Below are 18,379 nucleotides of genomic sequence, written 5' to 3'. Positions count from 1 at the left end.
ACTGCGTCACCCAGGTGCCCCAAAGATACGGAATTTCTGAAGAGCAAAATGAACAACTTTGATTTAATGAATAGACATATAGAATACTGCATTCAAAAATTAATGAAAACACGTTTTTATCACACATTTTTTTAAGTGACCTCATGCTAGGTTATGAAGTACTCTCAAACATTTCAAAGAATTGGTATCGTAAAAGCCACATAATTTCACAACAATGCCAATTAGATTTTTTTTTAAGATTTATTTATTTGAGAGAGAGCATACAAGCGGGGCAAGGGGCATAAGGAGAGGGAGAGAATCTCAAGCAGGCTCCAACTCCCCTTTGAGCACGCAGAGCCTGATGGGAGGCTCAATCCCATGAGCCTGAGATCGTGACCTGAGCAGCAATCAGCAGTTGGCTGCTTAACTGACTGAGCCACCCAGGCGTACCCCATTCAGACATTTTTAAAAAGAATAGAAACTTCTTTAAAAATTTAGGTAAAGGGAATATTTAGAGATTGGGCCAGTCATGCTAACATGACTTTCTTTCTTCTACCAAACTGTCATCGGACTCCTGATTTTTTTCAACTGCCCCTCGTTGCAGCAAGTACCTCCTTGGACCCAAGGCTGCCTTTCCCTCCTCAAATTATCATCCCTGTTTCTTTAACTCACTCTGCCTGGATCCACTCCTCACTGCATCCTCGAAGCTCCGAAGGCTCTGAGCTGGGGCAGCCATGGGGCTCCTGTCACTTGGTTCCTGCCTCTGGACACTGTTCTGTACTCCTGTTGTTAAGTTTCATGTCTTTCATCTGGCTTTTTACTCATTTGGTACTGGAAGTCTGGATCTTGTGCTTTCATCACAGGCAGAAGGGGAAGCTTGGGATTCTTTATTACTTTAAAATGACATGATTCTAGCTTCTTAGAATGTTAGATTATTTTCAATACTGTGATTTCCCATATTTTAATAGATTCACAGGTAAGACATTAGTAGATTGCCTCATGTTAAAATAGCTTTTATTTCTTTAATTAGGCGACTCCACTGAGATATTAAAAATCTTTTTTTTTTCAGCTTGAGTATAGCTGACACAATGTTACATTAGTCTCGGGTGTATAACATAGTGATCTGACAAGTTTTTACACTTGTTCACCACAACTGTTCACCACTAGTGTAGCTACCATCTGTCACCACTTACTGGTATTACCTATCCTTGAGTATATGCCTTATGCTGTGCCATTTATTTGTTCCTGTGACTTATTCATTCCATAAGACAGTTTCTTCCACTCCCCTTTACCCATTTTGCCCATCTCTCCACCCCCCTCCCCATCAGTTTGTTCTCTATATTTATATTTATAGGTCTGATTCTGCTTTTTGTTTGCTTATTCATGTGATTTTGGTTTTGCTTTTTTTAGATTCCACATACAAGTGAAATCATATGATATTTGTCTTTCTCGATCTGACTTAAGGAACCTTTGTACGCCATTGGTGGGAATGTAAATTGGTGCAGCCACTGTGGAAAACAGTATGGAAGTTCCACAAAAATTAAAAATAGAAATACCGTATGATCCAATATTTCCACTACTCGGTATTTACCCAAACAAAACCACTAAATTGAAAAGATATATGCACCCCTATGTTTATTGCAGCATTATTTACAAGAGCCAAGATATGGAAACATCCCAAGTGTCCATCATTGATAGATGAGTGGATAAGGAAGAGGTGATATATATTACAATGGATTATTACTCATCCATAAAGAAGGATGAGATCATGCCGTTTGTGACAGCATGGATGGACCTAGGGCATTATGCTAACTGAAAAATTAAAAATCTTAAGGCAGCAAAGGAAGAAAAGGAAACTCTGGTACAAGAGCAGCCTTCTGGTCACAACAATCGAACAGCCACTTTTCTTTTTCTCTGTATTTCCCACCCAGCCTTAGGACCTTCACCAGCCCTAAGTTCCTGTCCTGGCCCACAGGGCAGCTCTGTGGATGACAGGCATGACTCTGGGTACTTAGAGCCCTGTCATTGCCCACAGAATGCTGGTGAGTGGAAGGTAAATGAGGCCCCTTACAAGGGCAGATATCACATTCCCTAAAACAAAGCAAGAGCCCTTCCAGGCCAGGAATTCCTTCATTAAAATCCTTTTGTTCAGTCAGTTTTCAGATTTTTTCATTCATGAACTTGAATAACATCCAGACACATAGATGCTTCCTGAGAGGTTTATGAGTATGGGGATTGGACATTACTTTGCCCAGTGATGCTGGTTCCTGACCTTCCCATTTAAGGATTTCTCATCTCCCACCAGCAGACATAAAGGCATGTGTGGGCCTTATCAGCAGAGAAGGAGAGTCTCTGAAAACCACTCACATATCAGGAGTGAGCCATGCCAGGGTTCATCAACATTTCTCTGTCCCTTCCAAACCAGGCCTTGGAGAGACCAGGGAATCCAGAGTTTCCTGCAGGAATGGGGAATCCTTGGAAATGAGTTTCATCTTGAGTCAAGGAGGAAGAATCACATTCTGACAAGGACAGTTGCTTTGTGCCCAAGCCCAGGGCCATAAAGAAGAGCTGGGAACAATGTCACTCGATGCTGATGAGTTTGCAGGACTGCCATTGGACTGACTATACATTTGGCCAACAAGTGAACCCTGGCCTGTCCTTATGGCGAAGCCCTGCAGTAGATGCTGGGCCAGAACTGGGAGGAACATATCTCCTCAGGTAGGTCTCTTCTGCATTCGATTTTATGACCCTTAAGTGACCAACATGGGCTGGCCCAGCCACCACACTGTGCCCTGAGCAGGGTGGAGAGTTATGAGACCAGCTTCTGCCCAGGGTCCCTTCTGCATGAGACTGGAAAGGACTTAACACTCTGAGCTTGTCCCTGCCTCTCTTTCCTGGTTGCTCCTCAACAACTGGGGCCCAAAGCAATGGTGCCATGGGAGTCTGCTGCCAGCCTGTTCAGAGTGGCCGTGGCGCCTGTGGGAGGCAAGTCCTGAGGCAGTGATCCAGGGACAGAGGTCTGGGCCGCCTAACCCAGCCCTGAAAGCGTCTGTTCCATATAGCTCTTCCATGTGCACACGGCCATGTCCCACTTCCCAGGACCAGCTCCATGGTTGGCCCTTTTACATTCCTGAGGGTCAGTATGGGGTCCCTCCCACAATAAACTATATTGAGGACACCCAAGTACTGGGATGGACCTGGGAACCTTGGGTCCTGTCTGGTCACATCTATACCCATCTTCTGTACTTCTGCTTGGAGACCTCAGACCCCAGCAACAGTGGTGGAGCCCGTCTGACTCTGAACCAGATCTAGGACTTAAAGATAGGACTTCATGTCATTTAAACCTGGATCCCACTTCTGTTTGAAAGACGAGGGTTACACCCATTGAACTGCAATATCAGAGGCTTAACATTGTGTTGGGTAGAGTTCACTAAAATAATCTAGCCAGTTGTTTAAAAAAATAAACCAGCAGATAGAAATAAAGATCTTGTGGGGGTGGTAAGTACTCAGATTTGCCACAATATTATCTACAATATTGCCACATATTATATACAATGTCAGGTTTCCAACAAAAATTATGAGATACTCAAGGAAACAGGAAAGGATGAGCTGTATACTGGAAAATAAGCAGGCACCAGAAACTGCCTGTTAATAGATGTTAGATTAAACATACAAAGACCCAAAAAGCTGGAAACTGCAATCGAAATGAAAAATTTACTGGAGGATCTTAACAGATTTGAACTAGTAGAAGAAAGAATTAGCAAACTTGAAAATAGATTGATGGATAGAAATTATATAATCTGAAAAAGAGAGAGAAGAAAGAATAAAGGAAAATGAAAGGAGACCCAGGGAAAATGTGGGGCATGATTAAGCACACTCACATATGTATAATGGCAGTACCAGGGGAGAGAAGGGAGCAAAAAAATATTTTCAGGAAATAGTGACTGAAAATATCCAAAATTTATTGAAAAACAACAACCCACAGAGTCAGGAAGCTCAACAAACTTCAAGTAAAATAAACTCAAAGATATCCACAATTAGATACATCTTATTAAAAATACAAAGAGCCAAAACCAAAGAGAAATCTTGAATATAGCAGAAGAATAATCACTCATCACCTAGAAGGGAAACTTAGTAAGAATAACATCTGTCTTCTTATCAGAAACAATGGAGCTACAAAGCTGTAGACTAACATATCCAAAGAGCTCAAAGGGAAAAATCTGTCAAACAAGAACCACACATTCAGCAAAGCTATCTTTAAAGAATGAAGACAAAATAAAGACAACCCCAGATAAACAAAACCCATCTTGCAAAACATTACAGGAAGTTTTTCAGATGATAATTCAAATTGGCATGATAAAACAGAATGCTGGGAAAGGTAATTGTGTAATTATTAAAGATAGTACATATGCATATTTCTTATCCTTTTCTTAACTGATTTAAAAAGTTTATATAAAACAATATGACATAATGTGGGGCGCCTGGGTGGCACAGCGGTTAAGCATCTGCCTTCGGCTCAGGGTGTGATCCCGGCGTGATGGGATCGAGCCCCACATCAGGCTCTTCCGCTATGAGCCTGCTTCTTCCTCTCCCACTCCCCCTGCTTGTGTTCCCTCTCTCACTGGCTGTCTCTATCTCTGTCTAATAAATAAATAAAATCTTTAAACAAAACAAAACAATATGACATAATGTATTGTCAGACCTAACATTTAGAAATATATGTTTGTTAGTAACCTCATCACAAAGAAGGTAGGTAGAAGGAAAGATTTTGGGGGCTAAGAAAATTACTCAATATAGTAACTGAAATCCACAGAAACAAATGAAGAAAACCAGAAATGGTAAATAATGAGGTTAATATAAAAACTATAAATATTTACTTGTTCTCCTTTCTTTTCTCAGCTTCTTCAAAAGTCATAACATTACATAATAACCAGAACAATGTACTTGTTGGGTTTGTAACACTTATAGATGTGGTATGTATAACAATAATACCACAAAAAGGAAATAGTTATATAGCAGTAATGTTTCTATATCTCACTGGAATTAAGTTACGGTAAATCTGAAGCTGATTTTAGTGAGTTAAGATGTAGAAGGTAAGCCTAGAGGAAACACTAAAGAAACAACACTAAAAATTATAGTGAAAATATCATAGAAATTAAAATGTTTTTTGTAAAATTTCCACCTACCGTAAAAGAGAAATAGAAGAACAAAAAAATATATAAGGCATATAGAAAACAAAAGCTAAAATGCAGTTGTAAATGAAATTATGTCAATAAAAGCCTTAAATGTGAATGGATTACAACACATTCAAAAGGTGAGATTGGGTGCCTGGGTGGCCCAGTCGGATAGACATCTGCCTTCAGCTTAGGTCAAGATCTCAGGGTCCTGGGATCAAATCCCGCATCAGGCTCCCTGCTCCATGGGGAGTCTGCTTTTCCTTCTACCTTTCCCCCTGCTCATGATCTGTCTCTCAAACAAATAAATTTTTTTTAAAAAATCTAAAAAAAAGGGGGGGGCGGAGATTGTCAGTCTAGATTAAAAAAAAAAAGATTGAACCATATGCTGTCTATAGAAGACACATTAGAGACACATTAGATTCAAAGATACAAATAGAAAATAAAAGGATGAATAAATATAGTTCATGCAATTACAATAAAGCTGGAGTAGCTATACTGATAAAAGACAAGATAGACTTCAAAACACAAAATGTTGGGGCACCTGGGTGGCTCAGTCAGTTAAGTCTTCACCTCTTGATTTCGGCTTGGGTCAAGATCTCGGGGTTGTGAGATGTGCCCCTCATTGGGCTCTGCACTGGGCGTGGATCCTGCTTAAGATTTTCTCTTTCCTTCTCCCTCTGCCACTTTCCCTTCTCTCTCTCTCCCTCTCCCCACCCCGAAAAAAAATGTTGCTAGAGATGAAGAAGTACATTTTATAATGATAAAAAAGCCACTCCGTTAAGAATACATAATAATTCAAGGGGTGAACCATTCTGCATTCCTCTCAGTAAAGTGTGACTGTTCTAGTTGTACTGTATCCTTGTCTGCACTTGGCATTGTCAGTCTTCTAAATTTTAGGCATTCTGGTGTGTGTGTGTGTGTGTGTGTGTGTGTTGGTGTCTTATTGTGGTTATAATTTCATTTCCCCCATAATCAGTTTTGAATAGCTTTTTATGTGCTTAATTGACATTTGTGTATCTTCTTAAGTGAAGGGTCAGATCCTTTGGGGGAGCCTATTTGTCTATGAATGTTCTTTATATATTCTGCATTAAAGCCCTTAATCAGAAAAGAAGGTATAATAATTAAAAGCATATATACACTTAATAACAGAGCACCAAAAACATTAAGCAAAAACTGACAGAAAAGGGGGCACCTGGGTGGCTTAGTCAGTTAAGCATCCAACTCTTGATTTTGGCTCAGGTCATGATCTTGGGGTCATGGGATTGAGCCCTGCTTTGGGCTTCACGCTCAGTGGGGAGTCTGCTTGAGATTTAAATAAATAAATCTATAAATATGTATGGTTGCTTAGGATTGGGGGTTATAGAAGGGAATGGGACAGGGGCGCCTGGGTGGCACAGCGGTTAAGCGTCTGCCTTCGGCTCAGGGCGTGATTCCGGAGTTATGGGATCGAGCCCCACATCAGGCTCTTCTGCTATGAGCCTGCTTCTTCCTTTCCCACTCCCCCTGCTTGTGTTCCCTCTCTCGCTGGCTGTCTCTATCTCTGTCGAATAAATAAATAAAATCTTAAAAAAAAAAAAAAGAAGGTAATGGGACAGTGCTAGCTGGAGGTTTTGTTTTGTTGAGGTGATGAAAATGTTCTAAATTTGCTTGTGGTGATGGTTGCACATACCTATGAATATACTCACAACCAGTCCTTTGGGCAAGCCTCCAGAAAGCAAGACCACTGACCGCACANNNCATTTTTCTCTTTCCCTCTGAGGGAGAAGCTGAGAGTTGGGAGTTTTCTCCTGAATGGGCTTTGCTGGGCCAGGCAAGGGGAGTGGCTGGGGTTGGTAAAATGTCACCAGTTTCACCATCCACCCCAATGCATCTCTTTTTGGCTTTGCACTCACCGGGGGTACTGCAACGTCTTAACTGCTTTCTGGAGTTCTCAAAAGCAGTTTGTTCCATAGCTTCTTGTTAGTCAAAGTCTCTGTGGGAGAATGAAGGCCTGGGCCTTTCCAGTCTGCTATTTTGCTGATGTCATTCCTCTGCGTTCATAGTTCTTCTATTATGTTGTACCTCTGAGGTTTCTGATAAGAAGTCTGTTTTCATTTGACTTTTTTCCCTCTATACCTAAGGTGTTATTTTTCACTCTAACCTCTTTGAAGATTTTTTCTTTGACTTTTGTTTTCAGAAGTTTAACTATGATGTGTTTTGGTGTAGATTTCTTTGGTTTTATGCTTTTTTTGGGTCAACTCAGCTTCTTGACTCTGTAGGTTTATGTCTCTTGATAAGCTCGGGAATTTTCAGCTAAAAATGCTTCAAAGACTTTGCAGGCCAATCCTCTTTCTCCCATCCTTTCTGAAATCCAATGATATGTTACATCTTTTGTTATAGTCCCACAGAACCTGAGGCTCTCTTCATATATTTTTTCAGTCTATCTTCTCTCCTTAAGATTGAGTAATTTTTATTGTTTTATCTTCCAGTCCATAGATAACTATTCTCTTTACCCACTTCTGCTCTTGAGCCCATACAGTAAGCTTGAAATTTTTCACTTACTCTATGTGTTCAATTCTAAAATTTCCATTTGTTATTTCTTCTTTTCCTTTGCTGAGACTTTAAATTTCTTAGCTGAAACTCTGTTTTTTGTTTCAAACATTTGCATAATTGCTTACTACAGTATTTTTATGATGGCTGCTTTAAAATCTTTGTTAGATTATTGTAATATCTGTCACCAGCTTGTTCATGTCTATTAATTATCTTTTTTTTAAATCCAAGTGATCTTCCTTGTTCTTGGTTTGATAAGTCTTATGTTGGGAAAAAAAAAAGTCTTTTGTTGAATCCTGGACATTTTGAATATTGCTGTGAAACTCTGGATCTTATTTGAACCTTCTGTCTCACCCGGCCTGCTCTGATACTGCTCTAGCAAAGGAAGAGGAGGTCTTACTTCATTATGGCCATGGAGGGTAGAAGCCCAACTTCCTCATTTGCCCCCCACCCCTAATACCCAAGGAGGTAAGGGCCTCCTTTTTATTGCTTGGTGGGATTTCTAGTTCCTCACTAGGCCTTCACTGATACTATTCTGGCTCGAGGGTTAGAGTGCCTTGTTACTACTCTTTTGGCCTCCAGTGACACCATGAGGGGGATTGTGGCCTCATTACTGCTGGGCAGGAGCAAAAGCTCCAGCTCTGCACTAGGCCTCCTCTGACACCACTCCAGAAGGGAGGGGGAGGGGATGTTCTCTTATGACTGAATGGGAGTGGGGAATGTCCAGGTTCCCCACGTGGTCTCCACTATCGTGCTGAGAAAGTGGGGTGTCTTTTGCCAGCCAGCATGGATGCATGTCCTAGCTCTTGGCCTTTTCTGACACCACCCAGCAGGGTTTTATGACCTCTCTTTACAGCCTCACAAGGTGCAGGGAGGTCTAGGCTCCCCACTTAGCCTTTGCTGGTGTGGGTAGTAATAGGACCAGTGTTTTTCTGTGTTGTTTGGCTGCAGTAGAGCGGTTAATGTCTAAGAATTTTTTGTCTTGCTAGGGGTACCCCTTTCTTGGCCCTGTGGTTAAAGAAAGCAGGCTCTTGTTGGGACTTTGCAATATTTTTGTGTGTCTGTCTGGGTTCCTGCTTCTTCAGCTCCAAGTCGGGAGCATATGAGGTAAAAAACCCCACAATCACCATATCATTTCTCTTTTCCTGAGGTTCCTACCTGACCTATCTTCTTTCCACTTTTCAATCTTTTCATGAGTTTTTAGATATACTTAGTAGAAAAAATAGGGAAAATTATGTCTGTCTACTCCATCTTCCTACAACAATTCATTTTTAGGTTGAAATTTTTAGTTCATAATGTATAATTTAATTATTTTTATCCAACAATATGTGCCAATAGTATTACTAACAATTTGAATGATGAAAATAGGGTTTATTTGTAGTTCTTTTTGAGCTCATCTCAACATTTCTACACAAAAATGCATAAGATGGAAATATAAAATTTTGAGTTGATCTACACCGTTAGGAACCATAATGCAGTAGATGAAACAACACAGTGGAATTTGTAGAGTTGCAGAGGCCGGAGACTATGTAACTTGAAGCAGAATGGGGGCAGACAAATATGCAGGTCTCTCGACTCTTTGTCCAGTGTTCCAATAGGAAGCTATCTCTCAAAATGAAAAACTTTTTCTTATAGCTCTTAGAAAATGTATTCCTGAAACACTTGATTTTATAACCTGAAACATACTGACGTACAATACTAACTAAATTGTATCTTCTGGTTTTGAAAGTATAATTGCACCTTGATTTTGAAAAATGTCACAAGGTCAGCTTTAAGAGTTTTAGCATCTGTGGCAGTTGGCAAAAGACCAGGGCAATTGTCAGACACCAAAAATGGAGCTACCCTCTGTTCTCTTTGTACTGCTCACTGAGAACATTTTTCACAGACCCTCCCAACGCCTACTCCCAAGAACCTGTCTTTCAGCCAGTTTCACAAGCCAGAAATTACCAAATCATCCTTCAGTCTCATCAGACAACATAGTCTGCAAATTGACCATTTGCTTCTCAGACATAAATAGTGATTTAATATCTAAAGGATCACATCCCAGCCATTATATATATAACCACAAAATCTCTGATAACCTAATTCTAGCTTTCATTTCCAATATTATTTTTTCTTTTATCCTTTCAGGAGCCCTCTATGCCAGCAAAGCTATTTTCCCCGCTGGTCCCTACAGATGCTGTATTCACTCTCCCTCTGAGCCTTTGGTTCCTATAGTACACTTGTACTTGCCTTTCCCTTCCTCTCCAGGTATTATGCTTCTACCCATTCTTCAGATTTGAATGATAAAAATTCTGCTCTGAATTCTTAGGATACAATCTTAGTGAATTTCTATTTATTAAGAAAGAAACCTGATCTTATACACACATACGCATATATGATGATATATTATGACCAAATAGGATTTATTTCAGGAATATGTCATTGGTTAACATAAAAATTCAGTCAATGTACTTCTTTATTAAAGCATGAAGAGAAAATAATTTGGTCATTTTGATCCAATGCAGAAAATGAATATGACAAAATACTACCACTTGTGATAAAAACTCACAGCACACTAGGAATACAAGGGAATGTCCTTGTTCTGATAACAGATAACCACAAAATTAAGCTAACACATTAAATGGTAAAGTACTGAATGTTATTATTTTATTCAATATTGTACTGGCTTGTGCCATAGAGTACTATAATGTAAGAAAAGAATTTAAAAGGTATTATAAGTAGAAAAGAAAAAAATAAGATGGCCGTTATTTACAGATGATGATTGTTTATGCAGAAAATCCAAAAGAATATACAAATAAGCTATTGGGGAAAAGTGAACTTATCAAGGTTACTGGATATAAGGTCAATATACAAAAATCAGTTGTATTTCTATGTACTAGTAACAAATAATTGGAAAATGAAGTTTAAAAAATACTGTTTATCGTAGTAAAGTAAGCACATCGTGTCCTCTCATGATTCCTTGTCATTGCACAAACTTTTCCTCTGATGTGAGTGCCCTTCCATCCACCTCTACACACCTGTTGAGCTCCTCCATTTCTTTCCAGTCTCTCTTCAAGCTTATCACCTTAAAACATTCTTTCTTCCTCTTCCTAGTTTTTGTTTGTTTGTTTGTTTTTTGGTTGTTTTTTGTGTTTTGGGGGTTTTTTGTTTGTTTGTTTTTTAGATTTTATTTATTTGAGAGAGACAGAGATAGCGCAAGAGAGCACAAGCAGGGAGGAGAGGGAGAAGCAGACTCCCCACTGAGCAGGGAGCCCAACTCGGGGCTCTGTCCCAGGACCCCGGGATCATGACCTGAGCCCAAGGCAGACACTTAACTGACTGAGCCCCCCAGGTGCCCCGCCCTTCCTAAGTAGTTTTTAAACTATAATTCACGAGCAAATTTTTTCTTAAAAAAACAAAAAGTAACACAGGTGCCAAACATATAAAAGTGATAAAAGTGGAGCTTTTGACACAAGCATATAGAATGAACTCAGAGCCATGACTTTTTAAAAACATCTGCAAATCACAGATCAAAACCCATTAACATATTTTAGTCACCCAAAGACCCCAAAATTGCTACTATAACCAACATCTCTAAAAAATGACATCTTTCTCCTGCTTTACAAAAGATAAGGTCAGCAGGAGGAAATTCCTTCTTCTCCAAATCAGACTTATCTGCATTCCCATCTTTCTGTAGGCTTTTCCCTCCAGCCTAAGGTATGGTTGATTTCTTCATCTGTGCTCTCACCCTAATTCCTTTAGAACATCACAGAAAATTTGTCCTATCTAAAGATCTCTTCTTTAATTCACCCTCCCTGTGTGTATGCGGTTGTGCCATTAACATATAAATGCTCCCTAACTCATTTCTCCCCTCCCACTAGTTCTCATCTTCCTATTAATAATCCAACCTGGAATAATCTGGCTTCCCTTCACCATAAACCACTGAATTTGTCTCCAGTACTCTCCCGGTTACCAATTCCAGTTTACCCTCTTATTACTTGATTTGTGGCACCTAACACTACTGACCATCTGACATTCATTTCACCTTTGGGCTCAGTGACATCTCTCTTCTGGCTGTAGTGCCATTCTCTTCCTTCTAGTTCAATTCCTCCTCTTTCGCCAACTCCTTATATGTTGATGTTTTCCTGGGTTTTATCTGTGACCCCTTTGTTTCTCATTCTAATCTGTACTCTGCTGACCAATTTCACATACCATTGTTTTGACTACCAACTCTATTTTAATTTCTCCTAATTCTAGTCTACTAGCTCATAATTCCCTTTTGGATCTGTACGATCAACTTAACATGTGCAAAATCATACTTGTTCACTCCTGTATTGCCTGCTTGGTGAATGACACCATCGTCCAGCCAGTTAACATGGAAGACGCCTGGGAATCAACCTACTTTCCTTTCTTAACTCACCTCTCCCAATTATTTGATTGTAAAAGTCATGCCATATCTTACCACATTAATGTTTGTCACATATTTTTCACTTCCGCTGCCCCTGCTTGAGTTTAGAGCCTCATTTACTGATCATTCAAGTTACTACAACAGCCCATACTTCTGGGCTCCCATCTGCTCAGTTGTCCTCAACCTCCTAAACTCATTCTCCATACATTATTGTCAGAGCAATTTCCCTTGCATATCATCTTTCATCAGTTCCATAATTTCAGAATCAAACTCAAGTTCCTTAGAATGGCAGTTAAGACCTTTGATTATCTGGTCTCTGCCTCCTTCTCAAGCTTCGACATCTGTCATTCTTATTACTTCATAGACGTTCTACAAATGTGCCATGCGGTCACCCACCTGTACCTTTGCATATGTGGCTCCCTCTCTTTTAAGTACTTATCTCACTCTCTGGAGAATTCCTGTTCTTCCAGAACTGGGCTCAGGCACGCCTGTCTCTGGGACACTATATCTGGTCAAACTCCCTTGGTTAGGTTCCATTCCTTCTTTCTGAGTCCTGTGCAAATCTCTACAAGATGGTCTATAACACAGTATCATTGTAACATCTATTTCTTCGTGAAAACAACTTCAACACATTATGATAATTTGCTTATTTACTCGCTGTTCCCTTCAACCCCATCCTCTCAATTCCTGACTTCCTGAAGATAGGGCCTGTTTCTTTCTCCCGTACAATTTCCAGTGCCTGGGATAGTACCTGGCTCAAACCTGGGATTAAGCAAACATTTACTGAGTAAATCATTTCTAAGGCTTAGAATTATTTCCTTTCTTTGCTTTTGCGGTCTGATTTTTTTAAAAAATTTGAAAACCTCAGGTAGGGAAAACATGCTTTTATTTCATGAAATGGATTCCTTTTCAAGACTTTGCCACAGTGACATGTTCTTTAAATTAGTTCTTAGGATTTCTTTTGCAGCCAACTAGAAAAATATTAATAGCTTTAACCTTGAGGTGACTGCCAACAAACTGTATTTTTTCTACTTAAATTAACATGCTGTTCAGAACACAGCAAGTACAGTTCAATAATAAATGACTTCAAGGGCAACAAAGAAAAGTAATTCTGAGAACAAAATTAGAAATTGTGTTTAAAAAAAACTTTGGGAGACTGTTAGATATAGCTTGTAAATAACAAAAGGATAAAGGAGTAAGAGAACACATTTTTTTCTTTCTCTTTTTTAATGAAAACCATGCACAAAGTTTGACAACAATTTAAGAAAAGGAAAATTCCAAGACTGAGGTAGTTTGCAGTTGCTTTTTTTTTTTAATCTATTATTTGGTCTATGTATGCATATATTTTAAGATCAATTCTGTTTGCTATTAAAATGTGAGTTCTAATAAATATGCTACTGGCTTATACAGTTGGTGTCTTTCTAATGCGAAATCCAGCACTCCTACACCAAGATTTTTCTCATGTTTACATATTACATATAGTGTATAATGCTGTATAAAGACATAGAAAAACCCCACCTTTTACCTTACAAATGGCCAAAATTGTGATTTTGCAATCAAATTACAATTGTGATTTCCTTGTCTAGGGATATTTTAAAAAGTGACTGAGAGGTATGAAAGTTTTCCACATATTTATTACATAGTCAGAGCTTTTTATCCTTAAAATTTAATATCTGACAAGACAAAATTAAAATAGAAAAGTTTTCTCATGTTCATGACATTTATTAAATCAATCTCAAGTATGTATACTCTGCTGAGCTTTGGTTTAAGGCTTTCACACATGCAGATCTACTTTCAAGGAGTCCTCTTCGATGTGGATTTTGTAATGATTAGTAAGGGATGACCTCTGGCTGAATAGTTTCCCACATGCATTACATTCATATGGTTTCTCTCCGGTATGAATTCTTTGATGTGCAATGAGTGATGAGCTTTGTCTAAAAGTTTTCCCACATGTGTTACATTCAAAGGGTTTTTCTCCTGTATGAATCCTTTGATGTTGAATAAGAGCTGCGCTTTGGCCAAAAGATATCCCACATTCCAGACATCGATATGGTTTCTCTCCTGTGTGAATTCTCTGATGATTACTAAGGGATGAGTTGCACCTGAATGTTTTCCCACACTCGTTGCATTTGTAGGGTCTTTCTCCGGTATGCATCCTCTGATGTTGAATGAGAGCTGAACTCTGTCGGAAGGCTTTCCCACACACTTTACACTTACACGGTTTCTCTCCAGTGTGAATTCTTTCATGAATGATAAGCGTCGAGTGGGAACTTAAAGCTTTACCACATTCATTACAATTATATAGTTTCTCACCAGTATGAATTATCCGGTGTCTATTAAGTCTTGAAATAGAAGTAAAGCCTTTACCACATTCATTACATCGATAGGGCTTTTCTCCAGTGTGAATCCGTTCGTGCTGGATAAGAGACGCACTCTGACTGAAGGCTCTCCCACATTCGCTGCACTTAAAAGGTTTCTCCCCTGTGTGAATCCTCTGATGATAACGAAGGGATGAGCTAGACTTAAAGGTGTTGCCACATTCATTACATAAATAGGACTTCTTTCTGAGATGAATTCTCTGACATCCAGGAAGGGATGTGCTGGACGCTTTCCTGCCTGGATTATATCTATGGGGATTTTCTCGAGCATGGATTTTTTGATGTATAAAAAGGCCAGACCTTCTGCTGAAGGATTTACCACATTCTTTACATCTATAGGATTTCTCCACAGTGTGGATTCTTAGGTGTTTACAAAGGGATGCACTGTGGCTGAAAGCTTTCCCACATTCTTTACAGATGTAGGGTTTCTCTCCAGTATGAGTTCTTTGATGCTGAATAAGAGCTGAACTTTGGCTGAAAGCTTTCAAACATTCTTTACATTTAAATAATTTCTCTCCAGTGTGGTTTTTCTGATGTTTACGAAGGGAAGAATTGTGAATGAAGGCTTTTTCACATATATTACATTTATACCGCTTCTCTGCTATTTTGATTTTTGGTTGGTTAAGTACGTTTGAATTCTGCTTGAAACTATTTCTTTGTATTTCATATTTTGAGGGTGTTTTTTCTCTAGCAACCCTCTGTTGCTTAACAAAGACTGATTTCAGGCTGAAATTCTGGCCAAAGTCGGTATTTTTATGGCTTCTTTCTACAGTGAGGATTTTTGTATGGGTGATTGAAATTATTTGTAAACTTTCATTTTTGTCCTTTTGTCTCTTTAATCTGTCTTCATATATGCAGGGTTTTTCTGATATGAAATTCCAGGGTTCATCCCTTTTGAGTCTTTTCCTTCTTAGACTGTGAAATGATGAATCTTGGGTTTGAGTTGACTTTGTAGTTTTAGGAGTGGTCTTACATCCTGGAAAAAAAAATTGCTAATGATTCACATGATTGGCTGAGACTTAATGTGTAGAAAGAATAAATATTAATGATATTTATTTATTTATTTATTTATTTATTTTTATTTTTAAAAAGATTTTATTTATTTAACAGAGAGAGACACAGCGAGAGAGGGAACACAAGCAGGGGGAGTTGGAGAGGGAGAAGCAGGCCTCCCACCAAGCAGGGAGCCCAATGCAGGGCTCAATCCCAGGACCCTGGGATCATGACCAAAGCCGAAGGCAGACACTTAACGAATGAGCCACCCAAGTGCCCCTATTAATGATATTTAAATAAGGGCTTGCTTTCTGGCTAAAAAATACTAGCAAGAGGAAAAAATAGGAAAGTAACACATATAAAACAATAATGGATGAGGGCAGAAGTACTAGGATGACTAAAAGAATAAAAGAAGCTCATTTAAGAAGGGCGAAAGTGTATATGTAACCAGGAGAATGAATGGGGAGACAGGTTTAGAAGAGTATGAATTAAGTGCAGTCTGGTATCCAAAGCCTATGACAGACTTTTACATTATTTATATGACATTGTTCTCATTTATGTAATTATTTCTAATGTTGAATGTCATTCCTTATTTTCCCACATGGCAGACTGCTCTGTAACCTTCAGACTCAGTTCCAGTGTTAATGGCTCTGTGTACACTTTCGTGAATCCATTTCCCTTATTATAACACTTACTGCGGTATATTTTAATGTATGTACCTGAGGGGGAAAATTATGAGTATATTTAGAGACGATGAGAAAGGCTTCAAAAAAATTCAGCACCATGGACAGTAAAAAGTCAAGAAAATAGGAATTGAAGGATACTTACTTCTTTAACATGCTAAAATACATACATTTAGCCCTAAAACCAGTATCTTATTTAATGATAAACCACTAGAGGCACTTCCACTATGATCAAGAACAAGGGGTGCTTGACTGGCTCAGCTGGTAGAGCATGTGACTCTTGATCTTGGGGTTGTGAGTTTGAGCCCCATTTTGGGTATAGAGATTACTTAAAAATAAAATCTTTTAAAAAAAAAAGAACAAGACAAGGATATCCATTATTTTCACTTCTATTCTAGATGTCTTAATTCAGTTACATAAGAAAAACCAATTAGATGCACAAGGATGAGTAAAGAGGAAATGAGGAAATAAAACTACCTCTATTTGCTGGTGTTATAATATCCTAGCTACATAACTCCAGGAAATCAGTGATAAAACTTGATCAGTAGTGATGTAGCAGGATATAAAATTAACATGCTAAAGTCGATAACCATCTAACAAAGAATTGGAGGACTGAATTTATAAGAAATATAAAAAAAAAATGAGGAAATTTTTAAAACAATCTTGAATGACATTAAAGTCACACATGAACAAATGGAACAACCTCTCCTATTCTTGGATAGAACAACTCAATGTTATAAAAATATAAAGAATATTTTAAAGGAAATATTTAAAGATACCTTAAATCCTATATAGAGATCAGGATTTTTCAACCTCAGCTTACATTTGAGGATGCGTAATTCTTTGTTGTGGGGCTGCCCTGTGTATTAGCACCTACCCTTTCCACCACTCCCACCCTTCCTCAAGCTGTGACAATCCAAAAATTTCATAACATTGACAAATGACAAAATCAGCCCCCATAGAGAACCATTGGTACAAATGAAATAAAAAGGATAGTAACTTGTTAACTGTCAAAACTGGGTGGTGGATACACAAGAATTCATTACACTATCCTTTATATATATATATGTATATGTATATATATATATACATACACATATATTTCTATTTTTATTTATATATGTTTATATATATTTTATATATTTATATATTTTATATATGTTTAAGCTTTTTATAATAAAACTAAAAATTAAATCTTTTTCTACTTTCTGTCATTCCATGCAATGAGTGAGTAGATTAATTTTTTCCTCTTAAAGATATCTAATAAGAGACTTGTAATTGTAAAAGGTTTTGCACATGAATTAAAAAATGTCAACATACACAGGAAAAAATCTTTAAAAAATACTTTCACTTAAAAAGACATACTTTCTAAGTAGAAAATAGAATACTTACAGAATGATAAAACGTATGTTTAAATAGTAAATACCAAAGCCTCTGGGTAACTGAAGACCGTGGTAGGTGGATAGTAAGCAAACTATCAAAATTACTTCCCCAAATGATAAGAAATAACTTCATAACTGTGAGACTTCTTTTTTTGTTTGTTTGTTTATTGAAATTTTTATTTAAATTCTAGTTAGTTAACATATAGTGTAATATTGGTTTCAGGAATAGAATTTAGTGATTCTTCACTTATATACAACACCCCAAGCTCATCATAACAAGTGCCCACCCATCCCCCACTTAGACCATCCTCCACCCAGCTAACTGTGAGACTTCTATCCAAATCCTCATCTTCAACATTACTTGAGAAAGAAGAAAGAAAATGCCAAAACTTGTAAAATAAGTGTGAGTTAAAAGAGGAAAAAATGGACATCAAGGAAGATGGCAGAGTAGGAATCTCAAGGATTCTGTTTCCCCACCAAGACCACAATTGAACTGGCAGAATCTGGCTGCTCCAATGATTTTGAAACTGTAGAATCTAATTGAAGGCTGGCAGCTTCTAGGGGAAAGCCTGGTTGATAAATTGTAGGTAATTTCAGTCACTAGCAGCTACCCATGCCCCAGCCCCGTGGCAGGCAGCTGTACTGACATCCCTAAGGTGCCTTGCAGGAGCTAGGGTGACAAGAGCCTAGTTCTTCAATTATTGTCGATCTGGGTTCTAACTAAGGATTACTGCTTGGGGTCATGGAGGTACAGATACAAAAGCAACCTGCCATTGTTGCCCCACTGGCTGAAGCAGCTGCCAGGGGATTTAAGGGACAGAGCCTGTCTTCCCTCTACCCTCTCACACTCACATTTTACCTTTTCCCT

The 18,379-nt window shown here is 38.5% G+C and overlaps 1 protein-coding gene and 1 long non-coding RNA gene across 3 annotated transcripts in view; one reads left to right on the top strand and one right to left on the bottom strand.

Annotated features, from left to right (window-relative positions):
* LOC121100776 overlaps positions 1-18,379 on the top strand; it is a 52,377-nt gene that overhangs the window by 24,919 nt on the left and 9,079 nt on the right. The window contains exon 2 of the long non-coding RNA XR_005832579.1: positions 2,405-2,697. This is a non-coding gene — a long non-coding RNA (uncharacterized LOC121100776). The remainder of the gene's footprint in view (positions 1-2,404; positions 2,698-18,379) is intronic.
* LOC103680008 (zinc finger protein 354B) overlaps positions 13,692-18,379 on the bottom strand; it is a 29,974-nt gene continuing 25,286 nt past the window's right edge. For both annotated transcript variants that reach the window (XM_040622599.1, XM_040622598.1), the window contains one exon: positions 13,692-15,429. In XM_040622599.1, coding sequence (XP_040478533.1) covers positions 13,850-15,429 — 1,580 coding nt within the window. In that variant the 3' untranslated portion in view covers positions 13,692-13,849. The remainder of the gene's footprint in view (positions 15,430-18,379) is intronic.

The sequence above is a fragment of the Ursus maritimus genome, unplaced genomic scaffold (assembly GCF_017311325.1).
Source record: "Ursus maritimus isolate PB19 unplaced genomic scaffold, ASM1731132v1 scaffold_5, whole genome shotgun sequence".
Taxonomy (NCBI): Eukaryota; Metazoa; Chordata; class Mammalia; order Carnivora; family Ursidae; genus Ursus; species Ursus maritimus.
Note: the sequence above shows the minus strand (reverse complement) of the source record. Positions and strands in the feature narration are given on the sequence as shown.